Genomic DNA, 26,532 nt, shown 5'->3' with positions numbered 1-26,532 from the left:
GGTGACATTTGCTATGCCTAACTCCTATATACTGTATTACTCCTATATACTATATACTGCATTACTCCTATATACTATATACTGCATTACTGCTATATACTGTTACTCCTATATACTATATACTGCGTTACTCCTATATACTGTGTTACTCCTATATACTGTGTTACTCCTATATACTATATACTGTGTTACTCCTATATACTATATACTGTATTACTCCTATATACTATATACTGCATTACTCCTATATACTATATACTGCATTACTGCTATATACTGTGTTACTCCTATATACTGTGTTACTCCTATATACTATATACTGTGTTACTCCTATATACTATATACTGTGTTACTCCTATATACTATATACTGCGTTACTCCTATATACTATATACTGCATTACTCCTATATACTGTGTTACTCCTATATACTATATACTGTATTACTCCTATATACTATATACTGCATTGCTCCTATATACTGTGTTACTCCTATATACTATATACTGTATTACTCCTATATACAATATACTGCATTACTCCTATATACTGTTACTCCTATATACTATATACTGCATTACTCCTATATACTGTGTTACTCCCGTTACTCCTATATACTATATCCTGCATTGCTCCTATATACTGCATTGCTGGTATATACTATATCCTGCATTGCTTCTATATACTGCATTGCTCGTATATACTATATCCTGCATTGCTCCTATATACTATATACTGCATTGCTCCTATATACTGCATTACTCCTATATACTGCTTTACTCCTATATACTGCATTACTCCAATATGCTATATACTGCATTACTCCTATATACTGTATTACTCCTATATACTGTATACTGTAATACTCCAATATACTATATACTGTATTGCTCTGATAAACTATATAATGCACTGCTCTTATATACTATATACTACATTGCTCTTATGTATTACTCCTATATACTGCATTACTCCTATATACTATACACTGCATTACACCGATATACTATATACTGTATTACTCCGATATACTGTATACTGTATTACTCCTATATACTGCATTTCTCCCATATACTATATACTACATTGCTCCCATATACTATATACTGCATTACTCCTATATGCTATGTACTACATTGCTACTATATACTCTACACTGCATTACTCCTATAGTACTGTTTTCAGGACAGTTCAGTTGTTACTTACCTGTGGTTAGGACATTCAGAGAGGCGTTCTGAGGTAAAGTCAGTATTTCAGTCAGTATTTGCTGTTTTCACCTTTAGTTTTGGCCCACTGTCATCGTAACGAGAATGTGGGCAGGACATAGCAGGTGAAAGGTGTGTGTTGATTGGCGGTCTTGCAGGAAGGCTCACCCGCCGTGGGAGCACAGATACGGCAGGCGATGTGGACAGTCTCAGCGCCAAACATTCACACTCTCAGCATAACCTGCCCGATCACTCCAACAGTCACAGTGACAACACCATCAAAGAGGGCGGTAAGACATACAGAAGCATCAGGGCCCAGGCAGCAAGAGTGCTCCAGGAAATGATAACTAAACCTGGTGCTAAATCTGCTTAAGTAAACGTCAGTGTTAATAAGCAGTCTGCTTTTCTTCCAACTATAACACACTCATTGACATTTACAGCGTTTAGCTGACACTTTTATGCAAAGTGACTTTAATTATGACTGAACACAATTTGAGTAATTGAGGGTTAAGGGTCTTGCTCAGGAGCCCATCACTGGCAACCTGGCAGTGGTGGGGCTTGAATTGGCAACCTTCCATTTACACATTAAGTAATATCTCTCTCTCTCTCTCTCTCTCTCTCTCTCCCTCTCTCCTCTGTCCTCTCTTTCTCCTCTGTTTCTAATCTCATCTCTCAGTCCGCTCCCAGATCTCAACCATCACCATGGCAACATTCAACACAACTGTGGCCTCCTTTAACGTGGGCTACACGGATTTCTTCACGGAGCACATTAAGAAGCTGTGCAATCCTAACCCCGTGCCAGACATGCCTAGCGAGCCTTTGGCCTGCTCCAACCTGCCCCGCAGCCTCACAGACTCCTGCATCAATTACTCCTGCCTGGAGGAGAGGGACACCATCGAGGGAACCAACAACTTCATTCTGAAAAACGGCATGCTAGATCTCACGGTGACGCTCCTTTTTTAAAAATCAGCCTTCAAGCTGAGCTGTACTGATTGCTTTGGAGAACTCTCAAAGGCCTTTCTGAGGTTAGATCAAAGTTTGTTTATGTTTTCTGCTCCCGTCGTGTCTCAAGGCTGTCCTCCGGGCTCTGTATGCTGTCCTCACCCATGACATCAGCTCCCGCATTTGTGACGTGGCCCTCAACATCATCGAGTGCCTCCTGCAGCTGGGGGTGGTCCCCAGCCTGGCCAACATGCACTCCAAACCAGAGAGCAAGACAAAAGAGGCAGAGCAGCCAAAGGAAGGAGCTGCTCACAGTGTTCCCGGGACTCATGGGGGCGTGGCTGGTGCGATGGGGGCGGGGTCTGCCGCAGGGGGTGGAGATGGTGATGGAGGTGATGGAGGAGGAAGCAGAAATGATATTAAAAACAACAAAGACAATAAGGTCTGTGACTTGGAGGTGTTTGGAGAGAAAAATAAAATTGCACAAGTTCTAGAATAATAGAAGTAAAATTCTCGTAGTAGGTTTGAATCAACATACAGTACCTACAGATGTGAATTTATCTCTGCATGCCATATTCCTGCATGGAGAGTAAACCGTAATGGACTAGAGAATAATGGAATAATGTTCAGTGCCAACCTGTGCCATCATGAGTGCCATGTCATGTCCCCAGGAGGAAGAATCTTCTCTCAGCGCCCACAGGCTGGCTCTCACCATGGTCATTAAGATCGTCAAGTCTCTGGGCTGCGCATACGGCTGCGGAGAAGGGCATCGTGGGCTCTCCGGTGACCGGCTGCGCATGCAGGTGACTGGGACAGCCTCTTCCACCTAGACACTGTGCTTTCAAAAAACTGATGCATCATTTCTCAGGTGCAGTTCCCATTACTTTACCCCAGTCTCTGGGTCAGGGTACCCAGCACCGAGCTCTGTTACCCCACTGACGTAGCAAAGCCCAGTTCACGTTATTTAAAGTTCTTAACTGGAGTTGTTGAGATGACATGGAGGGCAGAGTCACTAAACATGATAATCTAAAGTGGGGGCAGATGTTGTCATAGCCAGTAGCATCTCTGCTGCACTCTTCAGTGCGTTCAGTGCGGTTTCTGCCTGTGTGCAGGCCCAGAACTGTCTGACCAGTCTCTACAAGCTGGACAAGCTTCAGTTCCGGCAGACCATGAAAGAGTACGTCAACAAGGATTCGCTCAACAACATCGTAGACTTCCTGCACGCCCTTCTGGGCTTCTGTATGGAACCCATCACTGACAGTAAGGGCGCAAAGCTGCTTTCAGCGGTTACTGCACGCTCTAAACACGGTGCAGACCCCAGCGCAGAGGTCACAGCACAGCGCAGAGGTCACAGCACAGTGCAGAGGTCACCACAAGCTAGAGCAAGCATGGGGTCTCTCCAGCCAAGGAGAAGTGAGGAAATGTGTCTTTAAAAAAGGTTGTTGCATCATGAAAAGACATCAAAGTGGACATATAAAGTATAAACATGGTTGCCCTTGGTGATGAGTCATTAGCAGTGTGCCCTTTGAAATTAAAATGAATCTTTTTGTGCCCAATGACATTTTGTAAGAGAGCTCAGATAAATGTTTCATAGCTGATCAAAGAAGCCCACGACACCTGAGACTTTCTCTATCCCTACTGGACTGTGTCTGTGTCTGTGTCTGTGTCTGTGTCTGTGTGTGTGTGTGTGTGTGTGTGTGTGTGTGTGTGTGTGTGTGTGTGTGTGTGTGTGTGTTTGTCAAGCTTTTTCATGTTTGCCAGTGTCTGTTCTGTCTCTCATCAATCAACCTGTTTAGCACAGAATACCTGTTTGAAATAGTGTGACATGATCCATGAGCTCACATCTAGACAGTATGTGTGGGGTTTAACAGCTCAGTAGTTTCTCTCAAATAGATTTTTAAGTTCTTTCTAGTTGTAAGTCAGATGTAAACACTTCTATATATTTAAAAAATCTTTTAAAAGCTTTATTTCTTTTTTTATTCATTTTACTTTTTAATTTCTCAGAGGTCCTGCTCCGAGACCTAGACTAGAGTACCTCGCTCATCTTATTCCTGTGTGTGCTATTTGCTTGGCACGCGCACACACACACACACACACACACACACACACACACACACACACACACACACACACATCGGAAACGCTAACCGTGTCTCCCTCCATCTTTTCATCCCTCTGCCCTGCCCCACCTCTCCTCTGTCTCCCTACCTACCCCCTCTACCTACCCCCTCTACCTCTACGCTGGGTTGTAGGGTGCAGAGGTGGCTCTCGGGGCAGTTGGGGTGTGCAGATCTCCCTGGTTTGCCCTCAGTTCTACCCTCTTCCCTTAAAACACCCTTGTGCACTAAATCCTCCCCCATTACTCAGTCACTCATCCTTTCAGCAGACTTGCCAATTTAAATATGATCTCGTGATAAACAGATGGCACATGATTGATGCGTGTTTAGGCTTTGTGATATTGTTTTCCTCAATCTTGGGAAAATAATGTGAACTAAATTCGAATTCACTTTCCAACTGTTGGCAAGTTAGTGAACATATGAGTGGAATGATAATGAAACCCTGAAGTTCCCCGTGAGTGAATGAGCGTGTGTGCGTGCGTGCGTGTGTGTGTGTGTGTGGGGTGTGTTAGTGTTTCCTGAGAACTACATGTCTGTGCTGGCCTGACACCAATGCTACCCCACATCTCTTCTCTTGCAGAACACGGCAGTGCAGGTGAGAGGTCCAGGAGGGCGAATAGGCGAAACTTCGGTAGATACACAATGTCTAAAGTTACTGCCAGAAGCCAGGCATTACTCCCATTCCTACACCCCTCCCCGTCTCCTAGGCGACGCTCCCGCCTCTAGTCCAGGCAGAGCAGCGTAGGCACCATTCACGGGGCATCTTCCCAAAAGACCTAACAGAAAAAAACCCTACAAAACAAAGATTTTTCCCGAACAGATCAGAGGTCCCCAATGCTGAGAGCCAGAAGCATGAGCTCTCAGGCCACAGACATTTGCATGAATGCTTCCCTCCTGACCTGCTGGTCACCGTGACCCGTTCACCTCTCACCCTGTGCTTTAAGATCTCTATGCCCCCTGCCCGGGCACCTGGTACGTGTGGATGGCTTCCCATTTCCCATGTCTTGTCCCTCACCCACTCCTCATTACGCCGCAAGCCTCAGTTCTGTTGCTACATCTGCTCCTCCACCCTGGCAGTCGCCGCCTAAGGCTGCTCCTGTGTGTTTTCAGACAAGGCAGGCTTCGGGAACAACTTCGCCACGGGTGGAGACAAGTCTGTGGTGCAGAGCATGGAGGCGGTGGTGGTGGCGTGCATGTTCAAGTCCCTCATAACCAGATGTGCCTCCACCACTCATGAACTGCACAGCCCGGAGAACCTGGTGAGGCTCGCAGGTTGTCGGACCCTCAGGGCCGCTATGTCTTCAGAAGTTAGTTTTGAGCTTTGTTCTCTTTTTCTCCGTTCTTTCTTTTCTCCTCACGCGCTCTCTCTCTCGCTCTCTCTCTGTCTCTCTGTCTCTCTCTCTCTCTCTCTCTCTCTCTCTCTCTCTCTCTCTCTCTCTCTCTCTCTCTCTCAAACACACCGGGAACAGGGTCTGTACTGCGACATTCGTCAGCTGGTTCAGTTCATCAAGGAGGCCCACGGGAATGTTTTCCGCCGCGTGGCCCTCAGTGCCCTGCTGGACAGCGCGGAAAAACTCAACGGCATGAAGAAGCCAGAGGAAAGAGATGGAATTGTGCCTGCAGCCCAGAAAAGGTTTGACACACACACACACACACACACACACACACACAGGGCAACTGACAGACGCTCACAAGGCTGGGGTGACATTGTGATGCTACTTTAGTTATGCTGGCATTGGTTCCCCGTTGACATCTGTAGGACGTGATTCTTAATCTCTGCGCGCCGTGCGTTCACCCTCCTAAAGGAATTAACATGACGCTCAGCAGCTAAATAAGCTGTGTTAGCGGAATGATGAGAGAGAACCACACACCCGCTGGCCGGAGGCTGGAGTGTGTGCATGTGTGCGTGGACTGATGGCTGGCAGCAGCATATATGAAAGACATGGTGTGCAAGTTTTGAGATGGAAATATTTTGTAAAGTAAACACCATGATGTTTCCATGATTAACTGACTCTTCCTGCATCAAAGAACGTCATACTGTTTGTATATATTTGCGTATGTGTATATATACTGTATTAGATTTGTTTTATTTAATAATGTCAATATTTCATTGTTAATATTTTTTTGAATAAATCAGTGTAATGGTGTGTGTGTGTGTGTGTGTGTGTGTGTCTGTCAGTGAGGACCAGATCCCTGGTGCTCTGCTTGGAAGAAAAGATTTCTGGAGGAAGATGTTTAAGTCACAGAGCGCCGCCAGTGACACGAGCAGCCAATCAGAGCAGGACACCTCAGAGTGTACCACCGCCCACTCCGGCACCACCACGGACCGCCGCTCCCGCTCCCGCTCTCGCCGCATCTCACTACGCAAGAAACTCAAATTGCCCATAGGTGTGTGTGTGTGTGTGAGTGAGTGTGTGTGAGTGTGAGTGTGAGTGTGAGTGTGAGTGTGAGTGTGAGTGTGAGTGTGTGTGTGTGTGTGTGTGTGTGTGAGTGTGTGAGTGTGTGAGTGTGTGTGAGTGTGTGTGGGGTGGGGGGGCGGGTTTGATTAGCCCTGTATCCAACGCTTCTTCGACTGAACTGAGGGCCATAACTGCTGTCCTCTTCCACACTGCCCCCTATAGGTGGTGCTCTTGCCTAACAACTGCAGAACACAGCACTGGTTCTCTCGTTGACTGTCCTATTGTAGCTGGAGCAGGATGGTGCTGTCTGGCTTACTCTGTGCTCTCTCCGTCCGTGTGCAGGGAACTGGCTGAAACGCTCCTCCCTGTCGGGCCTGGCGGATGGCGTGGAGGACCTGCTGGATATCAGCTCCGTGGACAGACTGTCCTTCATCCGCCAGAACGCCAAGGTGAGGCAGGTCAACTACAGGGCTTCCGACTCGGCCTTGAGCCTTAAAGCTTAAAACCAACCTTAGGCCGGATCCTGGTGACAGTGGACTCCACACCAGTAAGAGCTAGTGTGTGTAAGAATGTGGAATTACATGGACTTTCATGCAATGGGAAATTACAAGAGTGTAATCCAATCAGACGAGTAGAGGACTAATGAAATGTTTGGAAATGTTCGGTATTAGCAGAGACCAAGAAGGCCTCCATTCTCCCACACCTGTCTTCCCAGGTGAAGTTCACTAGTGCCGTGAAGCTGTCAGAAGAAGGCGCTGTGGAGTACGGCCGCGAGGAGGAGGAGAATTTCTTCAAGCGGCTCGGTAAATGGCGGTCTGGTCGGCGGAACCCATCCAAGCTTCACCACACAGAGGAGAAAGATGGTAGAACCTTGGGGCATCTGCCCCGCCCTGCCTCGCTACCTCTATCGCTGTTCGTGTACATGTGCGTGTCCGTGAGCGTCTTCTGTGTTTCTGGTGCCATCTTTCATGCCATCCACTGGCAGAAGGGCAGCATCCGCCCACCTGTCCGCCTGTCTGTCCACTTCCAGCATCTTATTTAAGCTGTTGTGCTGTGACCCTCCAGCTGTCTGCCGGAGATGAATCCTAAATGTGAAGTGTTGGATGTTGGGAATTACACAAGCTTGGTATTTGGCATGTGTTTTCGCTGTTGCGCTGTGCCATGTTTCCACTGTGTGATTATTATCTGGATACTGACAGCATTAAACGTGAAAAAGAAACACCACAGTCATTTCTGTTCAATTGTTGAAGTCTTTTCCTGGGAGTAACTCTGAGCTGTGTGGACTAGACGTTTTGTCGTATGGCTGGGCTGTAGCTCCCGTCTGCCTGCTGTTTGTCTGTTGACAACACGCTGCATCACTCCTCTTACGCTTCCATCACCAGGTTGCCATGGTTTTCAGGAGCACTTGGCTGCTGGCCAGGAGGCCTTGAAGAATAAGCATGTGGTGAACCTGGGAGCGATCCGGCAGGGCATGAGGAGGTTCCAGTTCCTCCTGAACTGCTGTGAGCCGGGAACCATCCCTGATGCCTCTATCCTCGCTGCTGCCCTGGATCTGGTTAGTCCCCGCGCATCACCACGGAGACGGGGCTTTGGAAAACGCAGCATGACACTCTTTTCACTAGGTCACATGTCCAGCATGTGTAATTTTACATAAGCAACCAAATCAGAGCACGCCGAGAGCTGACCGAGAGTCTGTCGTTCGTCCTCCGCCAGGAGGCGCCGGTGGTGGCCAGGGCATCCCTCTTCCTGGAGTGTGCCCGCTTCGTGCACCGCTGCAACCGTGGCAACTGGCCGGAGTGGATGAAAGGTCACCACGTCAACATCACCAAGCGCGGGCTCTCGAGAGGGCGTTCGCCCGTGGCAGGAAACAAGAGAAACAACAAACTCCAGTGGAACGCAGCTCGGCACTTCTACCAGTGGGGGGACGTGAGTGGTTCGGGGGGCCTGAGGGATTGTGGGAGTGCTGTGTATTTTTAAAAAGGGGCAGCAGTGTGGCGACCCGAGTCAGGTGAGACCAGCTGCGGTCCCGTAGGGCCCAAGCACGGCGTGTCCTGTTGCCTCGTGGGACGGGAGCTAGCCTCCCCTGCTCGAGTCATGGGAACGCCATTGAGTTTCAAGTCTTCAGAATCAGCTTTTGCAAAAAAAAAAAAAAAAAATAAAAAAAAAAAAAAATAAAATATATATATATATATATATATATATATATATATATATATATATATATATATATATATATATATATATATATAATATCTCGCCGTTTACTTCTGCGAACGCCTAACGCTCGCCTACCTCGGCCTCGTGTTTTCTCTGCAAGGCGATCGGCACGCGCCTGAGTGAGCTCTGCCACTCGGACAGCGAGAGCCCGGCCAACATCCTGGGATTTGTGCACGATGACGAGGGCAAGAGGAAGGCCAGGAAGGAAGACGAGGATGAGGACTTCCTGGATGACAGTAAGAGACCACACAGGTGGCCTTGTCACGTTAAACAAGAGGACAATGTGATTCAAGTTACAAAATAGGTCGTGCTTCTTTGTGAGGCTACACAACAGAGTGGTAATCGATATGGTAATCGTAATGTTGATATTACAGTCCTGGCCTCTGCAGTACTGATATCACAGACGACTGCATTATGTAAATGATCCACATCACATGATCCGACAAGAGTAATTCATAACAAAGCAGGCAAATCTTTATCACTGTGTTTTTAACATCACAATTATAATCGCAATCTGGTCCTTTTCTCCATGTGCCACCGATGTGCCTGTCTGTTGGTATTGAACGTGTGTGTGTGTGTGTGTGTGTGTATACAGATACTGTCAATCCCTCCAGATGTGCCTGCCCCTTCGCACTGAAGATGGCAGCATGTCAGCTTCTGTTGGAGATCACCACCTTCCTGAGAGAGACCTTCCCCTGCCTGTCACGCCCTCGCACAGAGCCCCTAGTGGTCAGTGCCAGTACTGCGTCTTCCCAGATGTACTGTACTGTGTACCTTTACTGTGTTTTCATCCACCAGTGAGGGTACATAAGTTCTGGAACATTCTCAGTCCATTGGGAAGCTTGTTTTTCCTTGTTTTGTTTTGTGGTATTTGCTCACACGGGTCAGGATTTGGAGAGCTGCCGCCTGAGACTGGACCCGGAGCTCGGCCGTCACCGCTACGAACGGAAGATCAGTTTCGCCGGCATCCTGGACGACGAGGACAGCCACGACTCTCTGAACAGCAGCAGCCACACGCTGAAGTCCGACACCGCCTGTGACGAGAAGAAATCCTCCCAGGAGCCCCTGGGTAAGAGCAGCACTGGCTGGATCGGAATTTTCTCCGCTCGCGGAGCCGCGCTCGATTTCACTGGACGAACTCTCCTCTCCGCAGCCCCCATCCGGAAGATCCGCATCGGAGGCTCCCGCCTGCTGCAGATCAAAGGCGCACGGAGCTTCAAGGTGAAGAAGGGAGGATCCCTATCCTCCGTCCGCAGGGCGGGCAGCCTGAAGAGCACCAAGATGTCCCGGCAGGACTCTGAGTCGGAGAACGACGCCGAGTCCGACCGCCTGCTGTCTCAGAGCAGGGACACGGTCACTGACATCGGTGAGGACACGCTGATGATGTCGTGATGGTGGCTGCGACCGTCATGTCATGGCAAAGATGGAGAAAAAATGCTTCTCTGAGACAAATACAGGAAGTCCTATAGCTGAAGTAATGTGTGTGTGTGTGTGTGTGTGTGTGTGTGTGTGTGTGTGTGTGTGTGTGTGTGTGTGTGTGTGTGTGTGTGTGTGTGTGTGTGTGTGTGTGTGTGTGTGTGTGTGTGTGCGTGCGTGCGTGTGTGTGTTTTCAGGGAGCCCCTGGAGTGCCAGTGAGCCCAGCATTGAGCCAGAAGTTCCTGGGGGCACAGTGGGAGCGGAGGACTACCATCGTAACATGTCCTGGCTTCATGTAAGTGCCTTCAAACACACACGTGTGTGTGTGTGTGTGTGTGTGTGTGTGTGTGTGTGTGTGTGTGTGTGTGTGTAAATACTCTCCTTTCTCCCCCTCCCAGATCATGGTTCTTCTGTGTAACCAGCAAAGTTTCATCTGCAACCACGTGGACTTCTGCCACGCGCGCTGTTACCAGCGCCACGGACGCTCCTGCGCCAGGCTGGTCCGAGCCACCAAGCTACTGTACGGGGACGCGGTTGACAGCCTGCGTGACCACTGCCACATCAGCACACGCACCAAGAAGAGCAAAGAGGTGGCTCCTGTCAATCACACATTGGCCAACCAATCACAGGCTGCCCACCCCTGTCAGACTGGAGAACACACCCCTGTGTACCATTACTCGCAAAGTCCAAGGCGCTTGCATGCTTTTCAAATGCTGCTTAAGGGAAGGTTAAATGAATAATAAATAAATGCCTTTATTTAAACCTTAAAACTGTTCCATGACTGAGACACTGGGACCAGTAAACTTGTATGAGGGCAGGTAGGTGTGCTGGGCTTGGTAATAAAGGGAGAAAGCAAGAGGACAGGGCACCATATGAATATATGACAATATATATGAAGATATTAGAATAGAAATATATGTGAATATATATGAATATATTTAAATATATTAGAATATATATGAATATAAATATATAATGAATATATTGGAATGTACATAAATATATATGAATATATACTAATATGAGAATGCAAAGAGATCAAAAGGTGTCTAAAATAATTTTTTTCATAATTACAGTAATTACAGAAACTATTTAAAAAAAGCATTTAAAAGATTTTCTTGTTTGTTCCTGTGTGGTGAGTACCATTAAGTGTTCTGTCCACTGTCAAACACTTTGAAGCTGATGGTTCTCTGTTAGGGTTTACCAGCTGTCCTCCACTTGTCCTCCAGTGCTCCGACAAGTCATGCCTGCAGACGCCGTCCATGAAGAGACGTCCCACCGACAGCAGTGCAGAGGGGAAGAAGGACACAGGGATGCTCAAGTACATCCGCACACAGGTGCAGAGTCAACCCCAACACAGCTACAAACGCAGCCTACAGACCCCAACGCAGCCACAAACGCAGCCTACAGACCCCGGCCCAGCCACAAACGCAGCCTACAGACCCCAACACATCCACAAACACAACTTACAGACCCCAACGCAGCCACAAACGCAGCCTACAGACCCCAGCGCAGCCACAAACGCAGCCTACAGACCCCAGCGCAGCCACAATCGCAGCCTACAGACCCCAACGCAGCCACAAACGCAGCCTACAGACCCCAGCCCAGCCACAAACGCAGCCTACAGACCCCAACACATCCACAAACACAACTTACAGACCCCAACACATCCACAAACACAACTTACAGACCCCAACGCAGCCACAAACGCAGCCTACAGACCCCAACGCAGCCACAAACGCAGCCTACAGACCCCAACGCAGCCACATACACAGCCTACAGACCCCAGCCCAGCCACAAACGCAGCCTACAGACCCCGACGCAGCCACAAACGCAGCCTACAGACCCCGACGCAGCCACATACACAGCCTACAGACCCCAGCGCAGCCACATACACAGCCTACGGACCCTGACACAGACACAATCACAGCCTACAGACCCCAACGCTGCCACAAACGCAGCCTACAGACCCCAGCGCAGCCACATACACAGCCTACGGACCCTGACACAGACACAATCACAGCCTACAGACCCCAACGCAGCCACAAACGCAGCCTACAGACCTCAACACATCCACCATTATCAAAGAGTCTGAAATCTTAGCTTGTCTTTCATTGACCTTCATCAGTGCTGTGTCATATAATCAGTGAAAGATATTGGGTTTAGAGAAAAATATCATTCTCTTATTAAATAGTACATTTACTTATATGGTTTTTCTTTGAGAAAATGTACTATGTGAAGTTTTTGTAAAAATGACTTAACCCAGTATTGTTTGCTGTGAGTGTGTTTTAATACATATCTAGACATATCACTATATCACTACAATACGGTATTTTGTCCATGATGTGCAGACCTTGCTGGTCATGTTATGAATGTCTGTGGTGTGTCCCGCACCCAGGTGATGAGTCTGTCTCCTGCACCCCTGTCCCTGCTCATCAAAGCAGCGCCAATCCTGACAGAGGACATGTACGCAGATGTGCAGCCTGCCGCCTGGGAGCTGTTGCTCAGCGTGGACGAGCACATGGCTGCAGCTGCAGGTTCATGTCTACCCCACCCTCAACGACGCCCCACCCCCTCTAAGGGCACTCCGCCCCCTCCGGTTCGCCCTGACAATTAAGTTTGTGACATTCATTAAGACATCTTGAGTTGTACCCAAATGTATGTATTTGTCTCTGTTTTCTTACATACACACACACACGCACACACACAGCGGCCATGTTCCTGCTTTGTGCGGTGAAGGTGCCCGATAGCGTCACGGAGATGATGATGGCGGAGTTCCAGCATCCGGAGGCGACACAAAGGATCAACTCTGTGCTCAAGTTCTACACGGTCTGGAGATTCCGCTACCAGGTGTGGCCTCGCATGGAGGAGGGAGCTCAGCAGATCTTTAAGGTAACACACTTCCAGATCACACTCAGAACACACTTTTAAGGTCACACTCTTCCAGAACACACTTTAAGATCACACTCTTCCGAACCACACTCGGAACACACTTTAAAGTAACACTCTTCCAGATCACACTCTGAGAACACATTAAGATCACACTCTTCCAGATCACACTCGGAACACACTTTAAGGTAACACTCTTCCAGATCACACTCGGAACACACTTTAATGTCACACTCTTCCGGAACACACTCAGAACACACGTTAAGGTCACACTCTTTCGGAACACATTTTAAGGTCACACTCTTCCAGATCACACTCGGAACACACTTTAAGGTCACACTCTTTCGGAACACACTTTAAGGTGACACTCTTCCAGGACAAACTCACCCTCTAGAGTTTATAGGCTTATAAAATGCCTCTAATTTATGCCGACACAGCCACAAACAACCCCCCCCCCCCCACACACACACACACACACACACACACAATAATATTTGGTGTTGTGACAAACAATTCAAAACAGTGCAGTCTGAATTTATATGCATGGTAGGAATTTTTTGACAAAATGAAATACACAAAATTTCTGCACATACTGTGACTCATCCTGTGGATGTGTGTTTGTGTGTGTGTTATAGATTCCACCACCCAGCATTAATTTCACTCTGCCATCCCCAATCCTGGGTATGCCCTGTGTTCCCATGTTTGACCCACCGTGGGTGCCGGTGAACGCGGGAACCGTTCCCGACGCCATTACTGAGGACCAGTCGGTAAGATTGTCCAGTCATCTCCCGGGTGGACCATAAATATACCACATCTGTCCACAGGGAATCCGGCCACCACACACACAGTAAAAGCGCATTAGAATTGACGTGTGGCTCAGCAGAGAGAAGCCTCAACATCTCTGCTCTCTCTGCACGGCCCGCTCCTCCAGAAATCGTTCTCGGCTCGAGCCGTGTCGAGATCTCACCAGCGTGCCGAGCACATCCTGAAGAACATGCAACAGGAGGACGAGAAGAGGCGTCTGGGCCGAGAGGCCAGCATTATCACCGCCATCCCCATTGCCCAGGAGGCCTGCTACGAGCCCACCTGCAGCCCCCCACCTGAGCAGGAGGAGGAGGGTCAGTCTCTGCCCCCCCGGGGCTCTCCGCCAGTCTCGGAGCGGTAGTGGTCCTTAATGGCAGGTTCGTGCATGTGTCTAGACTGAACTTATCGAGCTAGCAGGTGTGTAACGTGACGTGTTCTGTCAGCAGAAGATGTGGTGACCCTTCCGTCCCGCCGACTGTCCGTCAGTCCATCCTGCGCCTCCAGCAACTCGCACAGGAACTACTCGCTTCGACGCGGCTCGGTTTGGTCCATGCGCTCGGCGGTCAGCGCTGAAGGTACAGACACAAACCTCCCTCGGTGGTGTGTGCCATGTATTAGTTATGAGTCTTAACCTTTAGGGGCTCTGTGTATCTCCACATTTACAAAGTCCCTGGGTGGTTAAGAAGCAAACTACAAACAGCCATGATGGTGTAACGATTCTTCACCTCAGCATTGACAAAACAGGTTAAAAATGATTGATGTGAACCAACATTGCAGTTTGCAGTGTGCAGTGAGGTTACACGCACTGGGAGAACGTGTGTGTGGAGTGTACAGTCAGATTATGTGCATTGGGAGAATGTGTGTGCCTGGAGTTTTCAGTGAGGTTATGTGCCTTCACTCCATTCTGCATTTGGTGTGTTTTGCGGTTTCAGAGGAGGAGAACACCACAGAACACACACCAACACATCACCTGCTCCAACCACCCCAGGCTGTTTTCCCAGCATGCATCTGTGCCGCTGTGTTGCCTATAGTTCACCTGATGGAGGATGGGGATGTTCGAGAGGATGGTGTTGCAGGTAGAGGGCGCACACACCACACACCCCGCAGGTAGAGGGCACACACACCACACACCGCTCAGGTAGAGGGCACACACACCACACACCCCGCAGGTAGAGGGCACACACACCACACACCCCGCAGGTAGAGGGCACACACACCACACACCCCGCAGGTACAGGGCACACACACCACACACCCCGCAGGTAGAGGGCACACACACCACACACCCCGCAGGTAGAGGGCACACACACCACACACCCCGCAGGTAGAGGGCACACACACCACACACCCCGCAGGTAGAGGGCACACACACCACACACCCCGCAGGTAGAGGGCACACACACCACACACCCCGCAGGTAGAGGGCACACACACCACACATACCGCAGGTAGAGGGCACATACACCACACATACCGCAGGTAGAGGGCACATACACCACACACACCGCAGGTAGAGGGCACACTCACCACACACCGCTCAGGTAGAGGGCACATACACCACACACCGCTCAGGTAGAGGGCACATACACCACACGTACCGCAGGTAGAGGGCACACACACCAGACACCCCTCAGGTAGAAGGTGCACATACCAAACACCCTGCAGGCAGAGGGCACACACACCACAGACAGCAAGTATATTCCTTGAAGTAGCTTTGGTAAGCATCCTACTGTGAGCTAGTGAAAGTTCCCCTGAGTGGGCATATGCTCGTGTGGCTGTTCTGTACTGACTTCACCACGTCCCTCCCCACAGTGAGTGCGCTGGCCCAGCAGGTGCTGTGGAACTGCCTGATCGAAGACCCCGCCCTCGTGCTCCGACACTTCCTGGAAAAACTCACAGTAAGCAACAGGCAGGTAAGGCCAGTGGAGCAGAGGCAGGTCTTCAACATGTGTGTGTGTGTGTGTGTGTGTGGGGGGTTTGTCGGCAGTGTGTGGGGTTTGTCTTCTGTGTGTGTTTGTGTGTGTGTGTAGGGTTTATATTCAGCGTGTGTGGGGTTTGTCTTCAGTGTCTGAGTGTGGGGTTTGGTCTTCAGCGTCTGAGCGTCTGGCTGGTCTGAGCGTGTGGTTTGTCTGAGCGTGGGGTTTGTCTTCAGTGTGTGTGTGTGTGTGTGTGTGTGTGTGTGTGTGTGTGTGTGTGTGTGTGTGTGGTTTGTCTGAGCGGTTCTGTGTCTTCTCCAGGATGAGCTGATGTACATGCTGAGGAAGCTTCTCCTCAGCATCAGTGACCTTCCCGCTCAGACGTCACACATCCTCTTCAACTACCTGGTAAGGCCTCGCTCTTCTCATCCTCCTACACTTACATCTCACAGAGTCCTGCAGAGCATTTCAAGGTCAGTGTGTACTTGAGCCGTAGCCCCGCCCCTCCTCCAGGGCTGGCTCGTTTGTGTCTGGCTTGTTAGTTTATTTGTTTGCTTTCCTCAGGTGGGTCTGATTATGTATTTTGTACGCACACCGTGCGAGTGGGGCATGGATGCCATCTCTGCCACGCTGACCTTCCTCTGGGAGGTGGTGGGCTACGTGGAGGGTCTCTTCTTCAAAGACCTCAAACAGACCATGAAGAAGGAGCAGTGTGAGGTCAAACTGCTGGTCACCGCGTCCATGCCAGGTGGGGAAACCCCCGCACGACGGCACAGGCGTGTAACATCCGGGGTTTCCCCTCAAGTCTGCATGACGTGGGGGGCGTGACGTTCACGTTGACTTGTTGGATGCGGTGTGTTTGTGCTTGTGCGTGTAGGTACCAAGACCCTGGTGGTCCACGGGCAGAATGAATGTGACATTCCCACTCAGCTTCCGGTGAATGAGGACACTCAGTTTGAGGCACTGCTGAAGGTAACATTCCTGTTTCAGACTGCGATCAGAGAACACACACACACTCATTCAGGATAACTGACGTGCATGTTATTCACAGTTTTTAGTTTGTTAGCATCTATGGATCCTGCATGTGTAGGTTTTAAAGTAATAGATTGGATTTTCTGTATGAACTTCGTGGTACACTAACAGACTTGTGGAAGGGGGGGTCTGTATGAACTGGCCAGTCATTAGCATTTTCTGGACTTGTTTATTACCACGTGTGCCATTTTTATTACAAGGAGTGTCTTGAATTCTTCAACATTCCGGAGGCTCGTTCAGCCAACTACTTTCTGATGGACAAGCGCTGGAATCTCATCCACTATGCCAAGGTTTGCTTTTCCATGCGTCCCTTAATATTCTGTGTTCATCCCATTTCACACACCCCATTAATCCCTGCTCCGTTGGTCCTTCTCAGACTTACGTGCGGGACATCTACCCCTTCCGCCGATCAGTGTCCCCTCAGCTCAATCTGGTCCACATGGCTCCGGAGAAGGGACAGGAGTTGATCCAGAAACAGGTGCGCCCCCTGCTGGATCTGTGTACAGCTCACCCGTGTGGTGTTGCGAGAAACTGTCCCTGAGAGGTGAAGGTGCAGATTGTTCACGCAGACCGTCGGTCTTACCATAGCGACGGCCGGGCGTAGGGTCTCACGACGGAGATGAGCCGGGGCGATGTCCTGTTTTCGAGTGTCACTCCCGAAGTAAGCCGTGATGATTTCTTGTTCTCAGGTGTTCTCCAGGAAGTTGGAGGAGGTGGGAAGAGTGCTCTTCCTCATTTCACTCACCCAGCGCATGCCAGCTGCGCACAAACAATCCCACGTCTCCCTGCTTCAGGAAGACCTTCTGCGCTTGCCCTCTTTCCCACGCACAGCCATAGACGCAGAGTTCACGCTCTTCAGTGAGCCCCTGGGTAGGTGAAGGTCACAACATACAAGAAGAAATGGTGGGATGCGTGGGGGTGTGTTGGGATGTGTTTGGGTGTGTTGGGATATGTGTGGGTGTGTGAGGGGGTGGGTGTGGGTGTGTGGGGGTTCATTCTGCCTGAGTGTTTCCCGTTGACTGGCTGACTCCACAGTGGCGTGCCTGTTTGTTGGGGTGTGTTGGGGTGTGATAAGGCCTGTTTCTCGCGTGTGTCTCAGGGAAGGAGCTTTTCGGGATGGACACCCTGCATAAAGTGTTGTGGGTCAAGCTTCTGGAGGAGATGTTTCTGGGCATGCCCAGTGAGTACCCCTGGGGTGATGAGATCATGCTGTTTCTGAACGTGTTCAATGGAGCCCTGCTGCTGCACCCTGAAGACAGCGCCCTCCTCAGGCAGTACACTGCCACTGCCATCAACACGGCAGTTCACTTCAACCACCTTTTCTCCTTGAGTGGATACCAGTGGATTCTTCCCACCATACTTCAGGTAGCAATCACAAACACGGACTGTATATATGATGTACTGATGTGTTTTGAACAGAGGCCCTGTGTGCATGTGTGCGTGCTTGTGCATGTGTGTGCATGTGTGTGTGTAGCAAGGGAAAGTCTTCAGTGAGTCAGGAGCTTCACCTGTTTTTGTTTTCTGTGTCTTCAGTCATGTTTCTCTTCATTATTTTTGTTGTTTACTTCCAGTTTTCACTCACTTTGTTTAATTAGCTTTAATTGGTTAATTGGTTTAATTGCCATTTCTGACTGTAATTTTGAGCATTCGTGGATTCTACATATATATATATATAAAAGAGAGAGAGAGACCTTTTGACTTTTTGAATGACATAAATCTTGAATATATCTAGAGACTTTTCTTCTGAAGGCTAAAGCGGGGTCTTTGGTCTGCTCTCTGGGGACGTTCCTTGCAGTGCACTGCCACTGATCTTATCTCGCGTGTTCTAAGGCGTGCAGTAACCGCTCCTCTTCCTCGCGGCAGACGTACGCGGACTATGAGAGTAACCCCCTGCTGCGTGGTGGCGTCGAGTTCTGCTGCCGGCAGTTCTACATCCTCCACCGGAAGCCCTTCGTTCTTCAGCTATTTGCGAGCGTGGCGCCACTGCTGGAGGTCACTGTGAGGGCACACACCTTCACGACACCGTTTAGAACGAGCTTATTAGCCATCCTCATAAGAGAGATGATCTGGGGAGAAGTTATTTGATTCAGGAGCACAGTTACAGCCATTGATTCAGGACTTGTAGTTGATTCAGGAGCAGAGTTACAGCCATTGATTCAGGACTTGTAGCTGATTCAGGGGCACTTGATTCAGGAGTTGTAGTTAATTCAGGAGCACAGTTATAGCCATTTTTAGGGTATGTGTGTTATAGACATCATGGTGTGATCTTAGTCCAGACTGCTTTGCTGTGTCCGTTCCAGACCAGCACCAGTACCGGACTGTCTAAAGGGGTGTCGGCCCAGTGTCTGTTTGACCTGCTGGTCTCTCTGGAGGGAGAGACAGCAGACAGCCTGGACGCTCTGGAGCTGGTCAAGGCTGAGAAACCGCTTCGCTCTTTGGGTAAGAGGACATCTCCTACGGTCTGTGTCAGAGGTCAAACCCCACCTGTTTTGCTCTGTGACTGGTAACTGTCGCTGGCCTCCAGATTTCTGCTATGGCAGCGAAGACCTCGCATTCTCCATCAGCGAGTCTATCAAGCTGTGCGTGACGGTGGTCGCCTACGCCCCAGACTCCTTCCGAAGGTTCGCGCGCCTCCGAACAGATGTCGGAACACCCGTTAATCCGTAAATCCCCCTGTCCCAGCGGCGTGTTTTTCTGTTACAGCCTACAGATGCTGATGGTCCTGGAGGCTTTGGTCCCGTGTTACCTGCAGAGGCTGAAGAGCAATGGCCAGGCCCTGGAGTCGGCGTCCGTCGCCCGGGACGAGATCGCGGCCATCGCAGCCCTGGCCACGTCTCTGCAGGCCCTGCTGTACAGCGTGGAGTCTCTGACGCGGTGTGCGCACCCGCACCCCCACCCTTCATGCTGTCATCTCCGCGGTAACTGCGCTCTGGTTTGACCGTAACGCTTTTGGGATTGTTCGCCAGGCCCATGACGGCGCCACAAACGAGCCGCTGTGATCAGGGCCACAAGGGCGGGACTGCTGTCAATCACACCATGGCAGGGGGTCCCAACCTCAGGTCAGTCCATCAAGACCATCCACCCCACAACGTTTCGACACGGTTACTCTGATGCTGGATTCTTCAGTTTTTGCAGTCTGCACAGTTTAAAGTGGACTGAGCTGTTTGCGGTGCGTGTGTGCAGGGATAACCTGCGTCTCCTGGAGGAGGGTCAGGCCATGCCCCGCGAGGAGCTGGACGAGCGCATCGCCCGCGAGGAGTTCCGGCGCCCCCGCGAGTCCCTGCTCAACATCTGCACCGAGTTCTACAAGCACTGCGGCCCACGCCTGAAGATCCTGCAGAACGTGGCGGGGGAGCCCCGCGTCACAGCCCTGGAGCTCCTGGACATCAAATCCCACATGAGGTACGAGAGAGGGGGAAATCCAGCACATCTAGTGTGGCAAACTAGTGCGCACTAGTGTGGACTAGCCTGGTCAAACTAGTGTGGATCTGATGATTCTCTGGTTGGTCTGGCGTTAGCCCAGCTGGGAACTGGTTTATCTGGTCATGAATTGTTTTTTCTGGTCATGTTGGAGTCTAAATGGGATTTTTCAGGTAGGGATTACAGTAATGCAAGGTACTTAAAATCAAAGTCAAAATCGTAATATAGTCATAAAAATGACCTGCTGCTCCCATATGGAGAATAGAGGTGTGGACTGAAGCATCATCCCATTAAGGTTTATAATGTTTCACTAGAAGGATTTCACTAGAATGTTTCATTGGGGGCTCGACCCCATTTAAGGTCTCGTAATGTTTCAGTGGGAACGCAAATCTTAAAAGATCCCGTAGCGTTTTATAGTGAATGCAAAAACTCTAAACTCAGAGAGATTAGGACACACTGGAACACGTCATGCATGTGAGCCGGTCCACACGTGGTCCCTCCTCCCATCGCCCCCGTGATGGAGAGTGCCGTGTTCCCCCAGGCTGGCAGAGATTGCCCACTCACTCCTAAAGCTGGCGCCGTACGACACGCTGACCATGGAGAGCCGCGGCCTGCGCCGCTACATCACTGAGATGCTGCCCATCACCGATTGGTCGTCGGAGGCCGTGCGTCCTGCCCTCATCCTCATCCTCAAGCGTCTCGACCGCATGTTCAACAAGATCCACAAGATGCCGACGCTAAGGTGCGCGCGTCCACAGGCTCTGTACTCCAGGTCTGTCCCGCCTCGACCACTGCCTCGACCACTGCCTCTGTGTGACCCCCCCCCCCCCCCCCCCCCCCACACACACACACACACAGCCCACAGGTGTGAGCGTCGCTGGTGTTGTGCTTGTAGTGACGTGCTTCTCCCGTGGTCCCTCTGGCTTTGCACTCTTAGGTCTTACTGTGGCTGAGTGTGAGTGTGAGCAGGGTGAGTAAGTGTGAAATATGTGTTTGTGTCACGGTGGTGCGTAGTTGTGCATCACCACCAAAGGCTCACTAGAGTCACCTGAGGTAGAAACAATGGATGGAGAAGATGACAGATAATTAATGTTCAGCACTGATGATGTGATTCAGTGATTAGTTATCATCCTATAAAGAAACCTTTAACCTACAACACACTGCTAACAACCACCATGTTTAACACACTCATATGCTGATCACATTTCGCAAAAGAATCTCTTGCTAGTTTTATTTAGAATTTTTAGGTAAATTGAAGATTGAGTCTCGACAGTCTCCTTTAATTTTTAACTTTACTGCTAGAAAACTCTACAAATGGACACTAAATGTTTTATTTCTTACCACTTAGTTCATAACTTCCTGAAAACATGTAATGTTTTCAAAACAGCATCGGTTTGTAATTCACATGAGAGATTGACAGTTCCCAGGATCTCTGGATAAAGTGTAAACAATGACAACACCAATACCATGACCAAATGTAGCATTTTGACAGCGAACGTGGTTGTACATGTTCCTGTGGTTTTGAGCTCTATCGGATAAGACGCGCACCTGCACAGGTGTGTAAGTGAAATACTGCTGTGTGGGGGGTGTTTCCCAGGCGACAGGTGGAGTGGGAGGCGGCCAGCAGTCTCATTGAGGGCATCTGTCTTACTCTCTATCGCCAGCCAATCATCTCCTTCCTACCCCACCTACGATCGCTCATCAACGTCTGTGTCAACCTGGTGAGCGTGGGTGGACTCCCCCCCCCACACACACACACACTCTAGTGAATGGTTTGTTGTGGGAGTGACTTACACTGGTATTGTAATGGGCATGGTTGTGTGCCCAGGTGATGGGTGTGGTGGGACCCTCCAGCGTAGCAGACGGCCTGCCGCTGCTGCACCTCAGCCCCTACCTGTCCCCGCCCCTCCCATTCAGTACGGCCGTGGTGCGCCTCGTCGCCATGCAGATTCAGGTAGTGTGTCATGTGTACCAGCACATTCTGCCCGTGCGGCTTTGGGTCTGTTGGTGGTGGTGTTGTTTTATATATTTGTATTTTTTCCATTGATGGTATCTGTATGTGTCATAACTGCAAAGGTTTTTTCTCCCTTCGTCTGTTTGCAGGCTCTGAAGGACGACTTTCCGCTGAGTCATGTGATCTCTCCCTTCACCAATCAGGAGCGGCGTGAGGGGATGCTGCTCAACCTCCTGATCCCCTTCGTGCTCACTGTCGGCTCCGGAAGCAAAGGTCAGTATGGCAGTATGGAAGTCTCAGATGGGTGTCAAAGGTCAGTATGAGCCAAAGGTCAGTATGGCGATTTGTCAGTATGGGTGTCAAAGGTCAATGTGGGGGGGGGGTGTCAGATGGGGTTCAGAAGTCGGTGTGGGGGAGTGTCAGATGGGGTTCAGAGGTCGGTGTGGGGGAGTGTCAGATGGGGTTCAGAGGTCGGTGTGGGGGAGTGTCAGATGGGGTTCAGAGGTCGGTGTGGGGGAGTGTCAGATGGGGTTCATAGGTCGGTGTGGGGGAGTGTCAGATGGGGTTCAGAGGTCGGTGTGGGGGAGTGTCAGATGGGGTTCAGAGGTCGGTGTGGGGGAGTGTCAGATGGGGTTCAGAGGTCGGTGTGGGGGAGTGTCAGATGGGGTTCAGAGGTCGGTGTGCTGACACAACCCCGCCCACCGTACTGTGTCTACAGACAGCCCTCAGATGGAGCAGGCAGAAGTCTCCCTGCTCCTGCAGACAGTCCTCAACATCCTGCTTCCTCCACGCATTACCAGCACCTCACGCAGCAAGAACTTCATGTTGGACGCATCACCGGCTCACTGCTCCACACCTGGCGACGCAGGCAAGGACCTGCGCAGGGAAGGACTGGCCGAGTCCACTGGCCAGGCCGCCTATCTTGCCCTGAAGGTGGTGCTGGTATGTTTCGAGAGGCAGCTAGGGAACCAGTGGTACCGGCTGAGCCTGCAGGTGAAGGAGATGGCACTGCGCAAAGTGGGCGGTCTGGCCTTCTGGGACTTCATCGACTTCATCGTGCGCACGCGCATCCCCGTCTTCATGCTCTTGAGGCCCTTCATACAATGCAAGGTGGGGGAGCCACAGGCATCGTCGTCTCTCTGAGGTCTCACCGAGGTCTCACTGAGGTCTCAGGGAACCACAGGCATCTTCATCTCACTGAGGTCTCAGGGAACCACAGGCTTCATCATGTCACTCATGTTATCCTCTGTAGCTCACCTGGTAGTGCAGGTAGTTCTGTCAACACTATGGTCATGGGTCCAATATCCAGGGAGCACACTTATTGTCATACAGATCATTTTAAAAAATGTAAATGTAGATTGTAAAATGAATCTACAAAATGTAAACTACAGATTATAAACACTATAAATTAATTTTATCACAAAAAAAAAAATCTGCATTCACTGAATTATGATTTATATGTACTTTATCCAGCATTATTTATACTGAACACAAAACCAGCCTGTGTGTGTGTGTGTGTGTGTGTGTGTATGTGTGTGTGTGTGTGTGTGAGAGAGACAGTGATGCAGTAATGGTGTTAATGACCTTTTTCGCATTACTTGTGGTTTGGTCATGCCAAGGTCTGTGATTGGTTTACCATGAGCTGTCCACCCCACAGCTTCTGACCCAGCCGGCAGAGTCTCAGGAAGAGATCACGGCCCGCCACCACATTGCCGACCAGCTGGAGAGACGCTTCATCCCACGCTCACTCTGCAAGAGCTCCCTGTTCGCCGAGTTCAACAACGAGCTCAAGATTCTGAAGGAGGCCGTGCACAGTGGCTCGGGTGAGGGGGCGGTTCCGTGCACGCTGGCTCGGGTGAGGGGGCGGTCCATGTCCTGGTCCTGCTGCTTTAGAGCCAAAACGGACCAATCAAATTGTTGAATGTCATTACCAGGTTACCAGGAACCAGGTTTACTAACTAGCCGTGTTTGTTGGTTTGTAAGTAGATAGGTTTGGTTTTACGGTAGTTCCAATTTAACCCAAATGGACCTGAGTTGACTTCACACCGAGTTGACTTCACACCGAGTTGACCTCATGCTGAATTGACCTCACACTGAGTTGACGTCGCACAGAGTTGGACCCAAAAGTAAATTTGTTTACTGCTTCCCTAAACTCAAAGCTTTGATCTACTTTAATAACATCTCTTCCTCTGTTGTCCTTCTCTTCTTCAGCATACCAGGGGAAGACGTCCATCAGCACGGTGGGGACGTCCACGTCGGCCTACCGCCTGAGTCTGGCCACCATGTCCCGCTCGAACACTGGCACAGGCACGGTGTGGGAGCAGGACAGCCAGCCGTCCCGCCAGCCTTCGCAGGACACCCTCAGCCGCACGGACGAGGAGGAGGAGGAAAGTAAAGCAAGCCTTTTCCCCACCTTATACACGACACTGAGCTTTTACGCTCCATACAACGCAGCTATTATCATACCTTATTATTATATCTTATTTTTATACATTAATATGTTATCAGTAGACATTATTATTATTATTATTATACACTTAGACATTATTATTATACGTTATTATTATTATTATTATTATACACTTAGACATTATTATTATACATTATTATTATACACTATTAGACATTATTATTATACATTATTATTATTATTATAATACACTTAGACATTATTATTATACGTTATTATTATTATTATACACTTAGACATTATTATTATACGTTATTATTATTATTATTATACACTTAGACATTATTATTATACGTTATTATTATTATTATTATACACTTAGACATTATTATTATACGTTATTATTATTATTATTATACACTTATACATTATTATACGTTATTATTATTATTATACACTTATACATTATTATTATACGTTATTATTATTATTATTATTATTATACATTATTATTATACACTATTAGACATTATTATTTATTATTATTATTATAATACACTTAGACATTATTATTATACATTATTATTATTATTATAATACACTTAGACATTATTATTATACGTTATTATTATTATTATATATTATTATTATACACTATTAGACATTATTATTATACATTATTATTATTATTATAATACACTTAGACATTATTATTAGACGTTATTATTATTATTATTATACACTTATACATTATTATTATACGTTATTATTATTATTATTATACACTTATACATTATTATACGTTATTATTATTATTATTATACACTTATACATTATTATTATACGTTATTATTATTATTATACATTATTATTATACACTATTAGACATTATTATTATACATTATTATTAGACGTTATTATTATATATCATTATTACATGTTGTTATTATACAGTATTATTAGATGTTATTATACAGTATTATTAGACGTTATTATTAGACGTTATTATTATACAGTTGTCACGAGGACCTTCGTTAGTGGCCACGCCTGCACACACCTGCGCCTCGTGTGTCTGTGCGTATAAACCCACGTCAGTGTGCGCCGGCGTCGGTCATTGTTGATGTAACGTGGTAATGTGGTGTGTTATCAATGGTACTGTTAAACGTTATATTCGTTATTGTTAGATGTATACGCGTTTATCATCTGTATTTAATGTTAACCGTTTATTGTTTGTATGAATCGTGTGTGATTCTTGTGAGTGCCGTTAGCGTTTTATGTCCCAGACGTTGGAGTCTGTGTGCTTCCTGCCCCTCATCCTGCGGCACTCAGGCCACCCCGCGTTACATTATTATTAGATGTTATTATACATTATGATTAGACGTTATTAGACGTTATTATTCACTTGTTTTTAAAATGCCTGTATAAACCCATAATTGTGAATAACAAAGCTCAAAGAATGGCAAAACTACTCTTCATAGCCCTCACCTACGACTTCCAAAAACATCCCATATTTATTTCTTGGTTTGTCTTTCTTTACTAAAGTAAGACGCAGGGAAGCTACCCTGCTGAACTTTGGGAATTGTGCCAGTTCATCCTCTCTTGTTCCTAGACGATTCCTTGAGCATTCCCAGCGTGGTAAGTGAGCACGAGGCGTTCTTCCCGAGCCTCATCCCCCAGCGGCGTTTCTCCAGTCACGCCACAGGCTGTGCTCCCAGCCAGCCGGAGCCCAGCCGTCTCGCCATGCTGCCCAGCCACAGGTAAACCCGCGTGGCGCTAATGGTAAGCCAAGCGCGCAGCTCAAAAAAACACACC

At 48.7% G+C, this 26,532-nt stretch overlaps 1 protein-coding gene across 10 annotated transcripts in view; it reads left to right on the top strand.

Moving 5' to 3' along the window:
• The window catches only part of LOC113574020 (protein unc-80 homolog), a 38,796-nt gene that overhangs the window by 9,391 nt on the left and 2,873 nt on the right, over nucleotides 1–26,532 (top strand). For 4 of the 10 annotated variants that reach the window (XM_035528265.1, XM_035528261.1, XM_035528243.1 and 1 more), the window contains exons 11-57: nucleotides 1,363–1,494; nucleotides 1,881–2,149; nucleotides 2,277–2,588; nucleotides 2,818–2,949; nucleotides 3,259–3,406; nucleotides 4,844–4,894; nucleotides 5,374–5,522; nucleotides 5,733–5,896; nucleotides 6,443–6,651; nucleotides 7,005–7,111; nucleotides 7,378–7,525; nucleotides 8,045–8,217; nucleotides 8,376–8,588; nucleotides 8,980–9,115; nucleotides 9,475–9,608; nucleotides 9,768–10,245; nucleotides 10,493–10,590; nucleotides 10,694–10,885; nucleotides 11,525–11,632; nucleotides 12,694–12,832; nucleotides 13,006–13,187; nucleotides 13,820–13,951; nucleotides 14,116–14,302; nucleotides 14,435–14,563; nucleotides 14,921–15,064; nucleotides 15,801–15,901; nucleotides 16,226–16,312; nucleotides 16,469–16,652; nucleotides 16,782–16,876; nucleotides 17,137–17,226; nucleotides 17,313–17,414; nucleotides 17,626–17,806; nucleotides 18,036–18,301; nucleotides 18,800–18,934; nucleotides 19,237–19,375; nucleotides 19,461–19,557; nucleotides 19,640–19,810; nucleotides 19,903–19,995; nucleotides 20,120–20,338; nucleotides 20,898–21,128; nucleotides 21,954–22,077; nucleotides 22,185–22,310; nucleotides 22,460–22,583; nucleotides 23,029–23,420; nucleotides 23,968–24,133; nucleotides 24,522–24,701; nucleotides 26,330–26,477. In XM_035528265.1, the coding sequence (XP_035384158.1) occupies nucleotides 1,363–1,494; nucleotides 1,881–2,149; nucleotides 2,277–2,588; nucleotides 2,818–2,949; nucleotides 3,259–3,406; nucleotides 4,844–4,894; nucleotides 5,374–5,522; nucleotides 5,733–5,896; nucleotides 6,443–6,651; nucleotides 7,005–7,111; nucleotides 7,378–7,525; nucleotides 8,045–8,217; nucleotides 8,376–8,588; nucleotides 8,980–9,115; nucleotides 9,475–9,608; nucleotides 9,768–10,245; nucleotides 10,493–10,590; nucleotides 10,694–10,885; nucleotides 11,525–11,632; nucleotides 12,694–12,832; nucleotides 13,006–13,187; nucleotides 13,820–13,951; nucleotides 14,116–14,302; nucleotides 14,435–14,563; nucleotides 14,921–15,064; nucleotides 15,801–15,901; nucleotides 16,226–16,312; nucleotides 16,469–16,652; nucleotides 16,782–16,876; nucleotides 17,137–17,226; nucleotides 17,313–17,414; nucleotides 17,626–17,806; nucleotides 18,036–18,301; nucleotides 18,800–18,934; nucleotides 19,237–19,375; nucleotides 19,461–19,557; nucleotides 19,640–19,810; nucleotides 19,903–19,995; nucleotides 20,120–20,338; nucleotides 20,898–21,128; nucleotides 21,954–22,077; nucleotides 22,185–22,310; nucleotides 22,460–22,583; nucleotides 23,029–23,420; nucleotides 23,968–24,133; nucleotides 24,522–24,701; nucleotides 26,330–26,477 (7,717 nt within the window). The remainder of the gene's footprint in view (nucleotides 1–1,362; nucleotides 1,495–1,880; nucleotides 2,150–2,276; nucleotides 2,589–2,817; nucleotides 2,950–3,258; nucleotides 3,407–4,843; nucleotides 4,895–5,373; nucleotides 5,523–5,732; nucleotides 5,897–6,442; nucleotides 6,652–7,004; nucleotides 7,112–7,377; nucleotides 7,526–8,044; nucleotides 8,218–8,375; nucleotides 8,589–8,979; nucleotides 9,116–9,474; nucleotides 9,609–9,767; nucleotides 10,246–10,492; nucleotides 10,591–10,693; nucleotides 10,886–11,524; nucleotides 11,633–12,693; nucleotides 12,833–13,005; nucleotides 13,188–13,819; nucleotides 13,952–14,115; nucleotides 14,303–14,434; nucleotides 14,564–14,920; nucleotides 15,065–15,800; nucleotides 15,902–16,225; nucleotides 16,313–16,468; nucleotides 16,653–16,781; nucleotides 16,877–17,136; nucleotides 17,227–17,312; nucleotides 17,415–17,625; nucleotides 17,807–18,035; nucleotides 18,302–18,799; nucleotides 18,935–19,236; nucleotides 19,376–19,460; nucleotides 19,558–19,639; nucleotides 19,811–19,902; nucleotides 19,996–20,119; nucleotides 20,339–20,897; nucleotides 21,129–21,953; nucleotides 22,078–22,184; nucleotides 22,311–22,459; nucleotides 22,584–23,028; nucleotides 23,421–23,967; nucleotides 24,134–24,521; nucleotides 24,702–26,329; nucleotides 26,478–26,532) is intronic. The other 6 variants (XM_035528272.1, XM_035528258.1, XM_035528274.1 and 3 more) reach the window with 5 other exon arrangements.

Source organism: Electrophorus electricus, chromosome 1 (genome assembly GCF_013358815.1).
Source record: "Electrophorus electricus isolate fEleEle1 chromosome 1, fEleEle1.pri, whole genome shotgun sequence".
Classification (NCBI taxonomy): domain Eukaryota; kingdom Metazoa; phylum Chordata; class Actinopteri; order Gymnotiformes; family Gymnotidae; genus Electrophorus; species Electrophorus electricus.
The sequence above is the reverse complement of the archived record's forward strand: the minus strand, read 5'-3'. Positions and strand labels throughout refer to the sequence as shown.